General features: G+C 46.9%; 5 protein-coding genes across 7 annotated transcripts; 2 read left to right on the forward strand and 3 right to left on the reverse strand.

Annotated features, from left to right (window-relative positions):
• Positions 1 to 3,791: 3,791 nt before the first annotated feature.
• Positions 3,792 to 5,063, forward strand: E1B28_006781 (uncharacterized protein). Its single transcript, XM_043151479.1, has 5 exons — positions 3,792 to 4,063; positions 4,123 to 4,222; positions 4,284 to 4,538; positions 4,592 to 4,666; positions 4,716 to 5,063. The coding sequence occupies exons 1-5, from the start codon at positions 3,916 to 3,918 to the stop codon at positions 4,789 to 4,791; spliced, it is 654 nt and encodes a 217-aa protein (XP_043012575.1). The 5' UTR covers positions 3,792 to 3,915; the 3' UTR covers positions 4,792 to 5,063.
• Positions 5,064 to 5,140: 77 nt separating this feature from the next.
• E1B28_006782 (uncharacterized protein) lies at positions 5,141 to 7,908 on the forward strand (the record flags this gene model as incomplete). The annotated part of the gene is made up of 15 exons (XM_043151480.1): positions 5,141 to 5,291; positions 5,342 to 5,411; positions 5,464 to 5,709; positions 5,762 to 5,896; positions 5,947 to 6,038; positions 6,098 to 6,234; positions 6,286 to 6,314; positions 6,372 to 6,500; positions 6,558 to 6,760; positions 6,821 to 6,916; positions 6,975 to 6,984; positions 7,037 to 7,177; positions 7,239 to 7,430; positions 7,491 to 7,702; positions 7,756 to 7,908. Exons 8-15 carry the CDS (start codon positions 6,449 to 6,451, stop codon positions 7,906 to 7,908), a joined length of 1,059 nt encoding a protein of 352 aa, XP_043012576.1. The 5' UTR covers positions 5,141 to 5,291; positions 5,342 to 5,411; positions 5,464 to 5,709; positions 5,762 to 5,896; positions 5,947 to 6,038; positions 6,098 to 6,234; positions 6,286 to 6,314; positions 6,372 to 6,448.
• Positions 7,909 to 8,054: 146 nt separating this feature from the next.
• Positions 8,055 to 10,127, reverse strand: E1B28_006783 (uncharacterized protein; the record flags this gene model as incomplete). The annotated part of the gene is made up of 7 exons (XM_043151481.1): positions 10,095 to 10,127; positions 9,737 to 10,038; positions 9,562 to 9,684; positions 9,481 to 9,504; positions 8,833 to 9,412; positions 8,572 to 8,758; positions 8,055 to 8,498 (listed from the first exon to the last, which is right to left on the reverse strand). Exons 3-7 carry the CDS (start codon positions 9,662 to 9,664, stop codon positions 8,055 to 8,057), a joined length of 1,338 nt encoding a protein of 445 aa, XP_043012577.1. The 5' UTR covers positions 9,665 to 9,684; positions 9,737 to 10,038; positions 10,095 to 10,127.
• A 988-nt stretch (positions 10,128 to 11,115) lies between these two features.
• Positions 11,116 to 13,350, reverse strand: E1B28_006784 (uncharacterized protein). Of its 2 annotated transcripts, none has more exons than XM_043151482.1 (6): positions 13,183 to 13,350; positions 12,878 to 13,115; positions 12,792 to 12,815; positions 12,156 to 12,735; positions 11,913 to 12,096; positions 11,116 to 11,826 (listed from the first exon to the last, which is right to left on the reverse strand). In XM_043151482.1, exons 2-6 carry the CDS (start codon positions 12,978 to 12,980, stop codon positions 11,332 to 11,334), a joined length of 1,386 nt encoding a protein of 461 aa, XP_043012578.1. In that variant the 5' UTR covers positions 12,981 to 13,115; positions 13,183 to 13,350; the 3' UTR covers positions 11,116 to 11,331. The 2 variants fall into 2 exon arrangements, with proteins under 2 accessions (XP_043012578.1, XP_043012579.1); XM_043151483.1 differs by having other exon boundaries at positions 13,179 to 13,350.
• A 2,254-nt stretch (positions 13,351 to 15,604) lies between these two features.
• On the reverse strand, positions 15,605 to 17,376 carry E1B28_006785 (uncharacterized protein). Of its 2 annotated transcripts, XM_043151485.1 has the most exons (6): positions 17,322 to 17,376; positions 17,187 to 17,261; positions 17,108 to 17,131; positions 16,448 to 17,021; positions 16,183 to 16,375; positions 15,605 to 16,101 (listed from the first exon to the last, which is right to left on the reverse strand). In XM_043151485.1, coding segments are annotated over exons 2-6 (1,254 nt in total). In that variant the 5' UTR covers positions 17,188 to 17,261; positions 17,322 to 17,376; the 3' UTR covers positions 15,605 to 15,639. The 2 variants fall into 2 exon arrangements, with proteins under 2 accessions (XP_043012581.1, XP_043012580.1); XM_043151484.1 differs by having other exon boundaries at positions 17,187 to 17,376.
• Positions 17,377 to 17,530: the final 154 nt, after the last annotated feature.

Below are 17,530 nucleotides of genomic sequence, written 5' to 3' on the forward strand. Positions count from 1 at the left end.
TTTAAGTGCTTGCCGTGACTTCCCAATAACTTACTGACCGCCAGTTTTGCTCTTTTTTGTTTTCGTTCGAAGTCTCGGTGACCTTGGACTGGTCAAGCGAGAGATGTGAAAACAGATATAATCGTTGTCTTCAGAGGCATTGACGTCGAAGAGCGAGACGATACGGACCCAGAAGAACTTGAAACTGCAGGGCGTCCGAGGACTCCGACCGAACCGACGTTTGTAGTGGCGAAGTTTGATTTCCATAATTTGACGACGTTCAATGAATATTCGAGGGGGAGTGGTTTACGTTGTATGGGGTTAATAGGCTATTTAGGCTGTTTATAAAATTACCGTCCATATTACAAACTCCGACAGAAGTTGTCAGCCTTCCATCACCTCGGTGGTCTCGGACTCTTGCTCTGGCAATAGTTTTCCTCAAATAAAAGTTTCGATCTAAATTGCAAATTGGGAAATTGTCTGGATGACTTCCCGTAAGGATTATTTGTAAATATCGTTGCAAATAACGCTAGAAATCATCGGAGATATTTTAAGCGAGTGATAGCTGGCGACAAATACCAGAATCTGAACATCGATCAGGGCATGTTCTAAACCGCCGGAGGTTACAGATGTACAGTGACATCGTCCCCGATTATGGGGAAGGAGCATGTGCCGGTTGTCAACGGAGGAGAAATGGAGAGGGGTTGGTGTTGTTGAATTCCGTTCTCTTTCCCTTATTGGTTCTTTTCTCACTAAGCATGTAAAGTAGTCGGGGAAAGGATCATGGATGTATGAATCTCTACATAAGTAATGCTTTTCATTTTTACTGTACTGGGGCCTGTACGGGTGCGTCGGCTACGCCCTGGAGGCGGCCAAAAAAGAAAAATGAAAGCCAGTTGTAAGCTAGCAGTAGGCTGAGGGCTATTCCCTTTGGAAGAACCATACCCCTAAATTTCGGAATATCGGTCTCGAGTCACTGGAAAGAACATGAAAGTCCTCTTGAACCATTAAATCCACGAAGAAGTTGGCAGCCAACCGCTTGTCAGCGACTGAAATCGTTCCAGATTAGAGTAGTGTTTATCTTGAGGTGAGCGAAGATGTTGACAGCTGCTTGCTCCACCAGTATAGGATCATCGACCATCTGTGCTGTGAAGTCTGATACGACGGGAATTTTTTCCGAAGCTCTTGTTCGCGTCTTTGACGGTGGCTTAGCCTTCCAAGTAAGCGATGTTGAGCGGGAGAGAACAAGTATAGAGCAAGAACCTCATACCTTTTGACGTCCCGAACTCTGATCATCAGCTTTGACTACTCGTCGCTGGAGAATCCGTTTCCGAGTCCTCGCTGAGGCAAAGAGCGAAATTGTACCAGAATGAAACTTTGTCAAATTGCGTTACTAATTAACCGCTGGATCGGTGTGGATTCGCATCCGGTTCGTTGATTCGAACAAGCCTGGGTAGCTGATAAGCGAGTCGATCGGAACATCAACACTACTTGACGGTGCCACATTATGGCGTGTTTCAATTTCAGCGTCGAACATCGCTGAAGCGAAGCGTGTTCTCAGGAAACAGGGAGATGAGCACGCATATAGTCCTCCATTTACCCTGGCGAGCACGATTGCATTCAGCCTTCCGAATAACTTCCTTCTTCTGAGCTTGATCATCGATCATCTCCTCGGAGCGATGAATGTTATACTACCGAGGCTGGATGATGTTGAACCTGCCAAACGCGTAAGACTAACAAACGATCGCTTCGGGAGCCAGGGTGAAGTAGCATTAAAATGCCTAGGTACCTGCATCGACGTCAATCTGGTGCCATGACGCGGTTAAGGTTGTACGAACCGGATGTGAAAACGTAATGCGTGTATCTAAAGGCTAACACGGGAAAGATGCCCCTCTTCTGCTTGCTGGCTAAAACAGCGTTCGACGTGAGACCTCAAGGCCTCAACCGTCAGAGAAGAGTTCATCCCAGGACTTGGTATCTGCAACATGAGCGGGCGTCAGGCTGGAAGTCGATCTGAGCAAGTTCGGAATCTTAGACCAATTCCTTTGGCACCTATAGATTTGAACTAGCGTATAGCCAACACACCTACGTTCCGCAATTTTCCCAAGTTCACCAACTTGCTGGGATAACTTGCGTCGAGAGATTCGTCGTCACCGGCTTTGTGAGGGAAACCACTTTGTCATCACTGGAAGAGATTGAGTCGGGGTTTATCATCGCAGACAAATAGTCTGTACGACCAGGTGACGCACGTAATAACAGGAGAAACGATGGAATGGTCTCCTGACGCTAATATTCAAGACAGCATAGATAGCCCGCCTCACTGAACCCGCCGCAAGAACGACGGCCGTGTGTTGCTATATCGTTGACTGGTTCGTTCATACAGCGAAATATTGGTTGAAGCGAGTGAAAGCTAGATCTTGAGAGATACGCCGAGACCGAAAGAGTTCGATGGTCAGGATGGTTTGATGGTCAGGATGTGTTTGATGACCAGAGCAGGACCCTTTTGCACGTGGTACCGTAAAATTTGCCGTAAAATGCAGCCTCTCGTAATTCTAAATTTCAAAATAGTGTACATACTTTATTTCAAACTCCGCCAGGTTCGATCGGGCCGCCTATATGTTTCTTTCCGCGGTCGCCTCCGCCGCTCGTTCGACATTTAGCCACACGCACGGTGCAGCTGTCACTCGTAATGTTTAAAACTTGGTATGCATACTCTATCATATCCTCTCTACAATATCTGGAATTCCCTCTCATTCGATTTTCCTCTAGCTTTTTTAACAGCAAATTCTTTACATTGGACTCAAAAGGACTCATGTCAGGCCAATAATTCAACACCCGAATGCCCTATCACAGATGCACACCGGGGCTGCATTTCTGAAGAGGAATCCTATTCGACGAAAGGTGGGGGACTTGAAGACAGTAAAGAAGTACCAGGCGACGGGCGACAGTAAGAGGATCGAGTTTCCAAGACTAAGAGGTTATGGATTTATCAGTGTTGGGGAACCAGCCGGATGGAACGAACGGTAAACGACTTGGCCAGAACGAACAACGACGTCGTATGTTCAGTACCTTTCTTTCGTATGCGTTATCTGACTCCGCTTTCTAGCTCAATGTCCGACGGCTCTATCAGCGCCGTTGGGTCATTTATTCAATGCAGTTGCCGCCGGTAATTGGTATGTCTTGCACCAATGGAATCTGATCTGTGCCCTTCTGAGCACAGTGGCAAGTCCATTGGGTGTCTACAGTTAGCCAGTGAAGACCTTCGATGAGACAGTATAGCAAACACCGAGGAAGACATTTTGATTTTGTACTCGATACGGACCGCCTCGTTGATGTCAAGATCCCGGACAGATCCCGGACTCGCCAACAGACCGTGCCTGGAAGAACGCGGGAATCGGTGAGGGCTTATGTACATCATGCATATTGACTTACACCCACATTGACAGTACGCGATTACACATATTGGACTTTCAGTTTCAGTCCTCAGCCATGTGTTGCCATGTGTTGGTAAATCTGACGAAGTGTTTTTCGTCAACGTCAATGTACTGACTCGGATTACTTTGGGGGCAAATCAGTCCCAATCTCAGTTTTTTTTTTCTGATATGCTGTAAATCTACTTAACTTGCTTCCGATATGCAGCATGGGTAATTCCTTCATGCTGCATAATATTTAAGCCAAAGTGACCAAAAGGCATGATTTCGGTACTCGAGAACATGTCACAGTTGGGTGGGACCTTTTTTGGTGGTGAGGGACTTTGCCGGTGATGGGGCTTTTGCCAATGGTGGCCTCTTCGGTGGTACCGGTGGTGGTATCGGTGGTAGGGGCCTTCTCGGTGACAACTCCAACATCGGGTAAGGAACTCTTACATAAATTCTTATTCTCTGTTGCCAGATATAAAAGGTTCAGCATGGAGATTCCCACTTTTCCTGCTCTACTATGCATCCAGCCCTCGACCCCATAGCAGATCTTTCAAAATTCATTTCATCGGTTCCATCACATGTGGACTGGTCAAAGATCTCACTCTATTGCTGCCTTGTCTCTATTAGTGCAAGTCCCTTGGTGTGGAATGTAGTTGGGAGAAATGGTACAGGCAATCTACTTCCCTAGTACGGAGTCTGACAGTGGTTATACATTTTACAACAGAATACCGCAACAAGACCTTGACCAGACTAGTCGGGCCTCATGTAGGCTGTGGGTTTCTGGGTGTCTCAATATTTCTGGCCGGATTGTACCGGGATGTATTGTAAGTTCCTTTAGGCTTTCATGACGGTGGACTTTTCCCTGCTCACCCATACGTGACATAGATACAAGATCGCTCTTCACGACCAGCCAAAATATCCTCTACCCTACGAAGTACAAACTATAATTGCGTGGATCATCTTTGGGGCTGGTAACTTCCTCGTCGCCACTTCTTTCATTGCCCTCGGATTCTATGGAACATACCTCGGCGACTACTTCGGGATTCTCCTCAAGAAACGTGTGACCCAGTTCCCGTTCAATGTCTTGAATGACCCTATGTACGTGGGCAGTACGATGTGTTTTGTTGGGGCGTCGTTATGGTGAGCCATTCGTCGAAGGTTGTTCGATATGAATTTTCATATTACCTCCATAGGTATGAGCGTCCGGTGGGACTGCTGATATCCGTATACGTAACCTGGACCTACTACGTCGCATTACGCTATGAAGGGTGAGTGTTCTGTTCTAAGTAACGACCGCTTGACGAAGTATATTCACAGACCTTTCACTGACATGATCTATAACCACACGGAATTGGCGGCGAAGTCCAACAATCAGATTAACTGCATGACATGATGGTTATCGTACAACTGGCAGTCTTCTTGACTGAAGACTGTAAGCAACTATTTACGGTACATAAACAATCACTGGCCCCAAATTAGTTTCCTGGAAAGCTATACATTCTCACACTTGGAGGTTCTTTTCACTTGTATGTGACCGCTATTTTCGAGGTTCAACTCCTCGAGGGTATCAACGACGGTTGTGTCGCTTTGCGTCGGCAAAGCGTCGGACGTGAGACTCCAACTTGTATGCGTAATCGTAGACTGGCAGCTACCAGAACCAACAGGGCACGTGATTATCTGACTTAGGGCCGGTCAATAAAAACATTCCGTTAACGCAATTTGACGAAAAGCAAAACAATAACATGAGCATTACCAACCACAGCCGTCTGGATACGGTGGCTCTCATATTATTAGGACTCAGGTCATTCATTAACTGGGAATCTTTCCACCTTGGATCTCTTCCGGTTCCCCGATTCACGATCACCTCGCTCGAAATGAAGTTAGGGCTTGTGGGTTGGGCACATATTTGTCTCTAAATAACTGTAGCGCTCAATTTCCGAAAGGATGAGGAGCGTGTGTCAATGGATGAACTTGGCCAGAATTCATACTAAGGAGATGGTTTTGGGATTGCAGGTACGAAATGGACTACGAGACGAGCGACGAAGACTAATCCATTCGGAAAAAGGTCCAACCACGTAGCCTGCACTACTCGCCGTTCAACCCACAGAACCGGCCTGCTGGGAAATCGATGGCACGATTCTGCTAGCAGTGTTGTCTAACCGCGAGCTGGAAGTACATCCTTTCGACCGTCGGTGGATAACTGGACGGTTTTCCTTGACGTCAAAATCAGAATTGTGACCGCCGTTGGTTCGGACGAGTGGTGTCGAAAGGAGGTTGCAGAGACGGGTAGACGGATAATGCCTTGACTATGGTGTGTTCACAGTTTCCCCAATCTAAATGGCGGTTGACGTTGATCCGCCTAGTTGTCGAAGACTCGAAGGGAACGAAGTGTGTAAAATCTGAAGAAGCGATCAGCATGACCAGGTCTTATGATAACTCCAAATGTTCCCATACATGCTCTTGATTGTTAGAGTTCAATGTCTTCGTGGCCGAGTAAGGCAAGTTCTTCGCATCTCTTGATATCCGAGGCGTCTGTGAATCTTCCAAGAATAGGTTATGTCGACAGTTTCTCGTGATGCCGGCTCCCATCCGAGGTTATGAGATTGTGGGAAGGTGCTCATGATGTGCGATAGGTCCCAGGTGGGTGCTATTTTAGTAATTATACGGAGAGAATTGATGGAAATTGATAGACACCGAAGGAAGTGACTCATACGTCTTCACCACCTTGGCTAAAGCCTAAACGAGCATACGGAATAGGACTCTTTGCCTGCTATCACCAAGCTCAGAGGCAATTCAGGACAAAGAAATACCGGATTGTCCAGATTTCAAATAGCGTGTATGATATCAGCACATCCGAACCCTCATGCTATAGTATTGACTTGCTCAGTTGGCAGGTTACGCAATCGATCAACATTAGTCAGTCGACTTGGTATTCTCCAAATTGCTCGGGATATGCTGACTATTATTTTCAAGCGTGCAGCTACCGCCGAGGATAAATTCAGCAAGATTCAGCTCTGCTTGACATAAATCATCGAAACCTCCTTCAGAAAATGCCTGCTCAATCTGCAATCAAAATCGCTGTCCTCATCACAGGAGCAACAGGTCGGTCACCAACTGGGACCAGCACTCCTTTCACCGTCTGACACCAGAAATTTCCAGGCTACATCGGTGGAAGTGTTCTCAGCGGGCTACTCAAACTCCCCGAAGCATCTTCCAAGTTCGAATTCCACGCAGTTGTTAGGAATGCCGAGAAAGCGAAAAAGTTGAACGATCTATTTGGCGTCAAAGCCATTATCGGTTCACATTCCGACCAGGATTTGATGTCGAAGGAAGCCGCAAAGGCAGATATCGTGTTGGCCATGGTGCGTGCAATGTATAATTGGTATCCTCGAATAACAATCAACTTTTTTATTCTCTTCTAGGCTGACTGCGACGATGTGGGTGCTGCCGAAGGTGTCCTGAAAGGAATGAAGAAACGGTATGAAGATACTGGGAAGCCCCCCATACTTATCCATACCGTAAGTTTTTGCTACTCCATCTGCTTCATACGTTGCTTAAATCTAGCCTCCCAATCAGTCAGGAACTGGTTCGTTTCTCTCCAGAATTTCTAATGCTTCTCTCCACTAATTATTCTCCAGGTGTTGTGTGGGACAGATCAAAAGAGGATGGCGCAAAGGGAATTGTCTGGGATGACGAGGACGTCGCCCAATTGGACACAATCCATCCAGAAGCTATTCACCGTCCAGCGGAACTCAAGGTTCTCGCCGCTGATCAAGAAGGTACAGCTTGTCCTTCGAGTCCTCGAGTTATGATCTCAATGATTTGTTCCGTGAATGGCAGGCTATGTCAAGACGTATATCGTTTCTCCTTCCATAATCTACGGTATCGCTCGCAACCCTCTCGTCGAAGCTGGGATAGCAAACGCGGCGACCGTTCTCTTCAAGATGCTCGTTCCGCCAGCTGTAAAGAGGGGCGCTGGAATATTTGTACTTGATGGGAAGAATCGGTGGCCTAATGTTCATATCGATGAACGTGAGTCCTTACCTCGATTATGTATCTCAACGTTCAGAACCGTCTGAACACGGAGCGCAGTCGCCGACCTTTACGTCCTACTATTCAACGCGGTCCTAACCAAGGACATTTCACATGGCAAGGGGGGGTATTTCTTTGCAAATGCCGACGAACATGAGTATTGCGACCTTTACAACCGGATTTCTCAAGTTCTTTTCGAATTGGGGAAAATCAGGAACCCAGTTCCTACCTCATTTTCGAAGGAGGAAGCGAAGGAACATTTCGGTGACGTTGTAGGTTTTTCCTTTACCATCCCCTCAATCAATTGAATACAGGTGTGTTTTAGGGCGGACATGTATACTCGGTGTTGGCATCGGATGTGCGATGCGTCAGTAACCGAGCGAAGAAATTGGGATGGAAGCCAACGAAGACGACGAAAGACTTCCTCGATATCGTCCCTCGAGAAGTCGAACATGTCTTGAATGATTCGGGGCAATGATTTTATTATAAGCTACCTGGCGATTACAAATACTACAATAGAAATGCTGCTCTTCCCTGCGTTCTATTGCAGGCGTCATCTCGTGGGATCGAGAGCGCTCTAGCTCATGATCAAAGAAGCTTTTGGGTGAATAGAAACCCGCCCAGCTACACCGTACGGTGTCTGGAGAGCCCGGCATCGTGACAGCAGCCCAGCACTTCGGAATACGGGTCATAGTTGGTCGGAACGAATTGAGGCGAAGGCGACCTTGAGAGTGTGACTTTTGCCTTCTCAGCCCCTCCATCAGGCAGCGTCTGAACTAACGACTCTTCAGAAGGAAAGCGACTCCTTCGTGGAGAAAGAGAACTCGTTGAACTCCGGCACATCTGGGTGGGACCCATTGTCATAGTCACCGACTCTTCTGACTCGTGTATGTGCTGTAACTCCACAATCTCCTTCCATGGATTCCGGTCGCCCGTAAAAATGAAAACGATGCCGTTCCAAACTGACTTTGGCCATTGTTTGATCCATAATAGTATTTCGTGCTTTCTAAGGAAGGCCAGCTTGAAAACTCCCCAGATGGGCTGGATAACAATGGCAGCCGCGAGCAACTAGTATGAAGAACAAAGCAACATCGAACGTAAACAAGTGATGGATGGAAACCTGTCGAGAACTAAAACGCACCTGCCCATAGCCAAGGGGGTCAAAATCCGTCGGCGTGTATTGGGGATCGGGCTCAATCACGGTAACAGCAACGTGAAAACGTTCATTGATATTGACTATCCAAATGTATAAGGATGCGGCCCAACCAAGGTAGAAGGCGAGTATGGTCAGGAGAAATAACCATTTATGTGAACGGGTTATAACGTCCCTGTTGTCACGGAGTACACCAAGGAATTTGTGAGGGCGTGTGATCCAAAAAAAAAGGAATAACTGTGAACGCACCACTGTGCAATTACAAACGACTTTATGCTTCTTCCAAGGCGTTGGGCTAAACGAAACCGTTCCCAAGACTCGGTCTTGTGAGTCATATGCCTTCGATACTCCTCTCGGATGTCTTTGAAGTGTCGAATGAAATAGACAATCCAGAATAATGGGATGAGAGCAATTGGAACCGATGAAAGGGTCAGCTTGAGAATGAACGAGAAGGCTTTGTTGAACGTCCATCCTATGAGCGTGACCTTGCAGTCTTCGCTCTTGTAGACGTTACTGAAGTATATCAGCAAGTCAAAGATAACCCAACAAATCAATAGGATCATCGACATAGCAGCCGTAATGAATTTGGCAGAGCCAAGACGGTCATAGAGGTGATTCGGACGCCGTCGAAAGAAGCGAAAGGTTGAATACACGAAGTATATGGAAAGGGGAGACATCGTCAAGGCAAGTGCAAAATGTGCGTCAGCGACCAAAATGTCCTTCCTTCCCATAGCGATTGCTGAAGAGATCATGATAACGAAGTTCTGGAGCATTACAACGTTGACAGACTCTTTGACAACGTCTTCTTTCGACCACGCGATGAGGATAGCTTTCGGACAGGGCGATTGCATCAGTTCCAATGCTAACGACTTGTAGCAGAGCAAACAAAAACTATACCTATACAAATGTTCGCAACGAAAGCTGGATAGCGACAGTCAGAGACTCAAGTAATATTTATCTGAATGAAATGGAATGTACCTGACAGCCTAACAGCATACCCTTGCATATCTGAGCTCCTTGGACTCTTAGCCAGGCAAAGAAAATATTGAGTTACCTCAGCCAGGTCATCTTGATCAGCCATTTCGGAGGTTTTAGAAAGTTCTGCAGAGAGGTAAGCAAGGAAACGAACTGGGTCTTCGAGGGCGAAGCACACATTTATTGTACGTTTAGCATCACCCTGGACACAGGAAGGTAGACGCCCAGGGCACTGCAGATGACCGATCAACGAATCATCTTGAAGGATCGCAAGTCAGAACCTTTTGGTCCGAACACAGAGATTTCTTGCGAGCTCGTCGCATTCCAGTATTACCACGGCCAGCGCTCCTTCCCTTCACAGTCTTTCGTTTGAAAGGCACAACTAGCTCCAGAATCAATAGATTCTGTCCCGGGCGCATTGAACTGCTGACCGTGAAATCACTGTTCCTGATCCCTTCTTAGCCGCGTAGCGCTATTCACCTGTCTGTCATTCCGGAGATGAGTTTTCAGCGTGTTCTGTAAATAACCCAACGGACCGTAGAGTGGTAATAGACGCAGCGAAGGGAAGGGACATTAAAGAAAGGAAAGAGCACGAGGATTCGAGCGTGTCAGAATCACCGCTGTCATTGCAAAGCCCGGGGCCTGTAGATTCGGTGCTGATGTTATGGTGTTTCAAGTCAAGAATAACTTGGGGCGATATTTTGATATGGTTGGGCCTATCTATACAGCCAAGTTATTGTACAGAACGCGAGTTTGAGACGTGCACCAGGCTATGAGTCATTAAGAAAACTTCAGCCGCGTCCGCCTTGCAGAAACCAGCCAGTACCTGAATAGTCCCCAGATCAGAGAGGGAGGGGGAGCACAGTTTTTTGAACTGCGTGATAAACTCGAATCTTGCTGTTATTATCATGGCAGAAGATTGAAGGAAGCGTCACATACATAAAATTGCTATATATGGTGCATGGGAGCCTCACGTAATAAGTTCGGAACGAGGGCATCTTAAGGGTGAGAGGAAATTTCCTTTTATATCCACTTTTGGCCGTCCAGAAGCCATTCACCGGCGACCGTTCTGATGCTCGTTCCGCCAGCTGTAAATCTACAGGGACGCTATCGTTGGCCGAATGTTCACATCAATGAACGTGAGTTTCTTACTTTTCGATTTGTTCTGACCACGGAGCCCAGTCGCCGACTTTACGTCCTACTCTTCAACGCGGTCCTGATCAAGGACATTCCACATGGTAAAGAGGGGTGTTTCTTCGTAAATGCCGAATGAACACGAGTATCGCGACTTCTATGGCAACCGAATTTCGCAAGTTCTCTTCGAATTGGGGAAAATCAAGAACCCAGTTCCTACCTCATTTTCGAAGGAGGGTGACTTTGTGGGTTTTTTGCTTTACCCTCCCCTCAATCAATTGAATACAGTCGCGTTTTAGGGCGGACATTTATACTCGGTGTTGGCATCAGATATACGATTCGTGAGTAACTAAGCGAAGAAATTGAGATGGAAGCCAACGAAGACGACGAAAGCGTCCCTTGAGAAGTCGAACATGTCTTGAATAAATCGGGGCGATGGCTTCAATTTACTTTAAGTTACATACATAGCTAGCAATCACAATAAATACTAGAATAGAAACGGTTCTCTCCGCTGTGCAGACGCCTCTTATGGATAGATAGATACAACAGTGACTCCGGGTTTCGTGAGATCGAGTCGAGCCCAGAGGCTTTTGGGAGAAATCGAAAAATCATGGTGTAACAGATATAGTACCCGCTCGGCTACACCGTACGGTGTCTGGAAAGTCCGGCATAATCACCATCATGGCCTGGCCCCCTGGAATACGGGTCATAGTCATAGTTTGTCGGAAGTAGAAGTTGAGACGAAGGCGATCTTGGAAGTGTAATTTTTTCGAATTCCCCCGCACCCCCTCCATCCGAGTCACTGGCGCCAGGCAGTACGGTCTGATCTAACGACCGTTTTTCAGAAGGAAGAGTGCTCGTTGAACTCCGGCGCACACTGGCACTGGCACTGGCGGTGTGGACTGGAACCACTGGCATGATCACAGTCACCGACTCTTCCGACTCATGCACCCGCCGTAACTCTACAATCTCCTTCCATGGATTCCGAGTTTGATCGCCCGTACAAATGAAAACGATGCTGTTCCAGATTGACTGTGGCCGTTGTTTGAGCCATGACAGTATTGTGTGCCTTTTGAGGAAGGATAGCTTGCAGACGCCCCAGATAGGCTGGATAATAATGGCAGCCGCGAGCAACTACGATAAAGAACATTGAAGTAACAAAGGGACGTCAGCAAGTGGCAAAGGACAAACCTGTGGAGAACTAGATTTAAAAAACTCACCTGGCCATAGCCAAGGGCGTCGAAATCCGAATCCGAATCCGTCGGCGTGTATGGAGAATCGGATAATTCGTGAAAAAATTCATTGATATCGACCACATAGATGTATAGGGTTCCAGCCCAACCAAGGTAGAAGGCGACTATGGTTAGGAAGAATAACCACCTATGTGATTGGGTTATAACGTCCCTGTTTGTCCCCGGAACCGTGAGCGCGACAAAAAGTGAGCACTGCAACTGTGAACGCACCATTGAGCGATTAAAAATGACTTTATGCTTCTCCTAAGGCGTTGAACTAGAAAAAACCACTTCCAAGGCTTAACGGGCTTCTTCATATGCCTTTTATGCTCCTCTAGAATGTCTTTGAAATGTCGGATGAAATACACAATCCAGAATAATAGGATGAGAGCGATCGGAATGGATGAAAAGAACAGCTGGATGCCGAGCGAGAAGGTTTTGTTGAATATCCATCCTAAGAGTGTGGACTTGCAGTCATTGCTCTTGTGGAGGTTGCTGAAATATATCAGCAAGTCAAAGACAATCCAACAAATGAATAGGATCGTCAACATCATAGCCGTAATGACTTTTGCGGAGCCAAGACGGTCATAGAGGTGATTTGGACGGCGCCGAATGAAGCGATAGGTTGAGTATACAAAGTACATGGAAAGGGGGGACACCATCAAGGTAAGTGAAAAATGTGCGTCAGCGACCACGAGGTCTTTTCTTCCCATTGCGATTGCTGAAGCGATCATGATAACGAAGTTCTGGAGCATTACCACGTTGACAGACTCTTTGACAACGTCTTCTTTCGACCACGCGATGAGGATGGCTGCGATTGGATCAGTTCCAGCGGTATCGACTTGGATACAAAAACAAAAACTGCACCTATACAAATGTTCGCAATGAAGGCTATATGGCGACCGTACGTATTCAGAGACTCGAGCCATAATCTATGTGGATGAGAAACGTACCTGACAACCTAACAGCATACCCTTGCATGTCTGGGCTCCTGTGACTGTTAGCCAGGCAATCAAAATATTGAGATCCATCATCCTCCAAGTCAGGATCAGCCATTGTGAGAGGTAAGGAAGGACGGCGAAAGGTGGTGGGGAGAAGGACGCATTTGAGTCTTTGACTGGAAGGTAGACGCCCAGGGCACTGCGAATCTGTTTTCTTATAATGATCAACAACGAAGTTCGAACACAAACACTGGATGAAGGTCAATTTAAGAATCACAGCGTTCGTTTGAAGGTAAAATTAGCTGGGCTCAACTGACTGTTCCATTCCGGGATGAGTTTTCAGCGCGTTCTATGTTCTATAGATAACGCGGAGGATTCAGCCATCTGAAATAGAAGTCCAGAATAACGTTGACGTTGAGCCCAGAGTCATTGGCGCCCCTGTGAGGGGAGTACGAGCCATAGACTATTGCTCTTACCAGAACATGGCAGCAACAGAGAAAGAACTTTAAAGACGTCGGAAGCAATGTAACTTGAAGATAAGATAAGATAGATGCCGAGGAGCCGGAGACCCAATGTATATATGGCGCTCATACTATTCTAAGCACTAAGTTACATGATGATGCTGTATCTTTCATCCAATAGTGGGTCCATCCTCATCAGTTTTTGACGAACGAACTCGATAAGTGCTGCGCTTGTGACTACTAAGTATGATATGTTGATCCAAGGAACTTGAAGAACGGGAATAATTCTCGCGGATGAGTCCGAGTCGTTGGATCTTTGAATCTCATCAGAATATTCTATTAATCATTGGGATTTCGCAATGGGTGATGCCACAACTACCTATACTGGCGAACCGTTTGCGTGGTCGAATACAGATCCTCAACAAGCACATACGTTTCTGTGTACAGATTAATCACGCTATCAAAAGAACTCGTTCTAGTCCACCGTGCACTGAGATCCTCGAATACGGGGTTGAAATAGGTCGTAACAAGCTGGGGCGAAGCAGTCCTCGGAAACATCACCCGCGCCTTAGTGCTGTGTACCCCCTCCAGCGGCGGACGCCGGTTCGATCAACGGTTCTTCATACTATGCAGTCGTACCTTCCGAAGAAAGTCATCTTCAGATTTGCCCTAACGGGGTCAATAGCTAAAAATAACGGGATGAGAGCCTGTATCAACGTTGATATAGTTCTATCCACCCTCGCAGTGTCTGTGGCCCTGCATTCGTGGGTTCTTGTAAACACTGCTCAACTTTAAATATATCAACAGATCGAAGATGATCACAAACTCGACGGTGACTGGTAACTGTAAAAATATGAAGTTATCTCCGCCAAGGAGAAGCACACTTTATTTGACGTTTAACATTGCCTTGGACACTGGAAGCCAGGGTACTGCAGATGACTGATGATCGATAATCGATGAAGGTCATGCTAGTCAAGTCGCCAGCGCAGGCGTTCGTTTGAAGATTCTGCCCCGGGCGCAACTGACTGCCATTTCCGGGATGAGTTTTCAGCGTCGTGTTCTGTAAATAACCTAACATACCGTGGAGTGCCATTAAATTTTAGTATTAGACGCAAGGAGCGCGAGGCACGAGCGTTTCGAGTGTGCCAGCTGATGTTGTTTTACTAGTTTGGGTCGGTTGATATAGTTGAACCTCGTCATTTAGTCGTTCAATGAGACGCACCCGGCCCAGACAAGAAACGAGATCAGAGCCGCCGGAGGGTCCAGGCCCAGGGAGGAGAGTACAGTTTTTTGAACTCCGTGATAAACTTGAATATTGCTTAGAAGGTTACATTGAACCAATATACCAGAACATGGTAACAACGGAGATGGTGACTGAAGAAAGAAAGAAAGGAAGGAAGGAAGAAAGGGTTGGAGCAAATTGCTATATATGGTCCGTGGAAAGCTTTAAGGTGGCCGCGGTACCCCTTCGGTCACGGTGTCTTCAACGACCACCAAAAGTCAAACCAAAGTCATCCTCTCATCCAGAGGTGAACCCTACGAGATATTCTCCTCACCCCTTCAGTCTTCCGGTTCCAACTTTAGATATTTCGACGAACTTGAGAAATGCGATATGTCGATCCAAGGAAAAACGGAAATTGGTTTTCAAATCTTGGATCTTCGAATCATACGATTTTTGGGACGTGGACGACATCATCAGCAACTTACCCAATTTAGTGGTGAGCTTTCTCGGCTTTTAAGGGCTTTTCGGGGCTTTTCAGCCGGTTTGACCAGCTCGCAAGTTCAGCAGTCCACCAGCTTGTCTGTACATCGCAGCTATACTCCATAAAATAGATTTAAAACAACTTGTCTAAAGTCTAAAATATGTTATTTGCTCACCAAGGACCCCCAGCAGCGGAGGTTATCTCAAAAATGTATGTTGACCAGAAAATCTTGGCGGACGGACCCGAGCAAAATGGAGCTGGTCGGGAATCAGACATGACTGGTGGCTGGCGACTTGTTGGCTTGTACAAGCCCCAAAAAGCCGTAAAAAGTCCCCACCACCAAATTGGTAAGTTCCTGATGATCGGAGCGGCCTACAGTCCCTGAACATCACTTTTGAAGGCTTGAGTGAGGTAGAGATTCAATATTTATCGCTGGGATTTCGCAATGGATGATGCCACAGCTGCCTACTATACTTGCGAACCGTTTGTGTGGCCAACAGATCCTCAACTCTTCAAAGCGTCACGCACTGGCACCTTCCATCATAACTTACATTTCTGTGAGACCGACTCAGCAGGCGTGGTCAAAAAAGCTATTAGATACAATTACAAATTACACGCTATCGAACGAACTCGTTTTACTACGTCTATAGTGTCCGTGACCATCCTCTAATACTTCGGAATACGGGTCGAAATACGTCGTAACAAGCTGGGGCGAAGCCGCCCTCGAAAACATAACCCGCGCCTTGGCACCCTCTCCAGCGGACGCCGGTTCCATTAACGATTCTTCATAAATCGACTCCTTCGTTAAAATGGGTAACTCGTTAAACTCGAGCACATGTGGGTGGAACAGATGGTTATAAGTATAATCTGCCCCCCCATCCGACTCCGAGTGCATCCGTTGCATCTCCGAAATCTTCTTCCATGGGTTCCGGTGGCCCGTAAAAATGAAAACGATACCGTTCCAAACCGATTGCGGCCATTGTTTGACCCACGATAGTATGTCATACCTTCTGAAGAAGGTCAACTTCAAAACCGCCCAAACGGGTTCGATGGCTATAGCTACCGAGAGCAGCTATAGCCAAAGGGAGGGGTAAGCATGACCCACAACAAACTCGGAGGGGGGGGGGGGGGGGGGGATTTCCGGAGAACTCACCTGCCCATACCCAAGCGGGTCAAAACCATCATCCTTCGGTGGTGGCGCGTCTGGGTCGAATGTAGTAACCACGACTTCATAAAAGAAGTCTTCGACGTCGACCACCCATATGAGTAGGGAGCCAGCCCAAGTCACGTAGAAGACGAGTATGTTCAGGAAGAACAACCATTTATGCGAACGGGTGATAACGTCCCTATCGTCCCCGGCAAGACAGAAAGTTTATAAGTACGGCGTGAAGGGTGCAGCGCACGAAAGATTAACGTACCATTGCGCAATCATAAATGATTTGATACCCCTCCCAAGAAGCTGAACCCACTGAAACCGTTCCCAAAGATCAGTTTTCTTCATATGCCTCCGATACTCCTCCCGAATATCCTTGAAATGTCGAATGAAATAGATTATCCAGAATAACGGGATGAGAGGTATCAAAACCAGCGCAAATATCAGGTTGATAAAAGAGGATAGGGTTTTATACAATATCCACCCTCGTAGTGTGGCCCTGCAGTTACTGTCCTTGTAAACATCGCTGAAATATATCAGCAGGTCGAAGACAGTCCACCAAACCAACAGGATCGTCGACATGATAGCGGTGATAACTTTTGCGGATCCTAGACAAGCATAGAGATGGTTTGGACGTTTCCGAACAAAACGAAAGGTCGAGTACACGAAGTAGATGGAGAGTGGGGATATCGTCAAGGTGAGCGCGAAATGTGCGTCGGAGACCGACAGGTCCCTTCTGGCCATACTAATGGCTGTACAGACGAGAACGACAAAGTTCTGGAGCATAACAACGTTAACAGATTGTTTGACAACGTGTTCCGACCATGCGATGAGAATAGCTTTTTTAATTTGATTTTGATTTTTGAGGGGAAACGACAGTGAGCATTCGTGTCGGTGACCTGGACAGTACGAAAAATCACAGTACCTATGCACACGTTCGCGACGAACACTACCACATTCCAAAAGTCAGAGACAGAATGTAAACCTTGTTTGGATGTGCGCACTGGACAATCTCACAGCATATCCTTGTAAGTCTGGATTTCTCTGACTGTTAGCCAGACAAAGGAGATATTGAGTTTCTTCCGGAAAGTCTTGATCAGCCATCTTGGTGCGAAATAGAGGGGGGAAGGGAAGCAAACCGTGTAGGAGTCCTCGAGGTAAACGCACTGCACATTATCATTAGACACTAGACGCCCGGGGCAGAGCACTGACAAACAAAGTTGATGCGTTCAAATCGTTGAATTCACCTGATGGAGGTACCGAGTAATAATTGGGAGCTTGCCCTGTCGGTCATGAATTACATGTCGTTCGATTGAATAGTTTGTGGCTGGCGCTTGACATGCGCGGT

The sequence above is a fragment of the Marasmius oreades genome, chromosome 3, assembly GCF_018924745.1.
Source record: "Marasmius oreades isolate 03SP1 chromosome 3, whole genome shotgun sequence".
NCBI classification, from domain to species: domain Eukaryota; kingdom Fungi; phylum Basidiomycota; class Agaricomycetes; order Agaricales; family Marasmiaceae; genus Marasmius; species Marasmius oreades.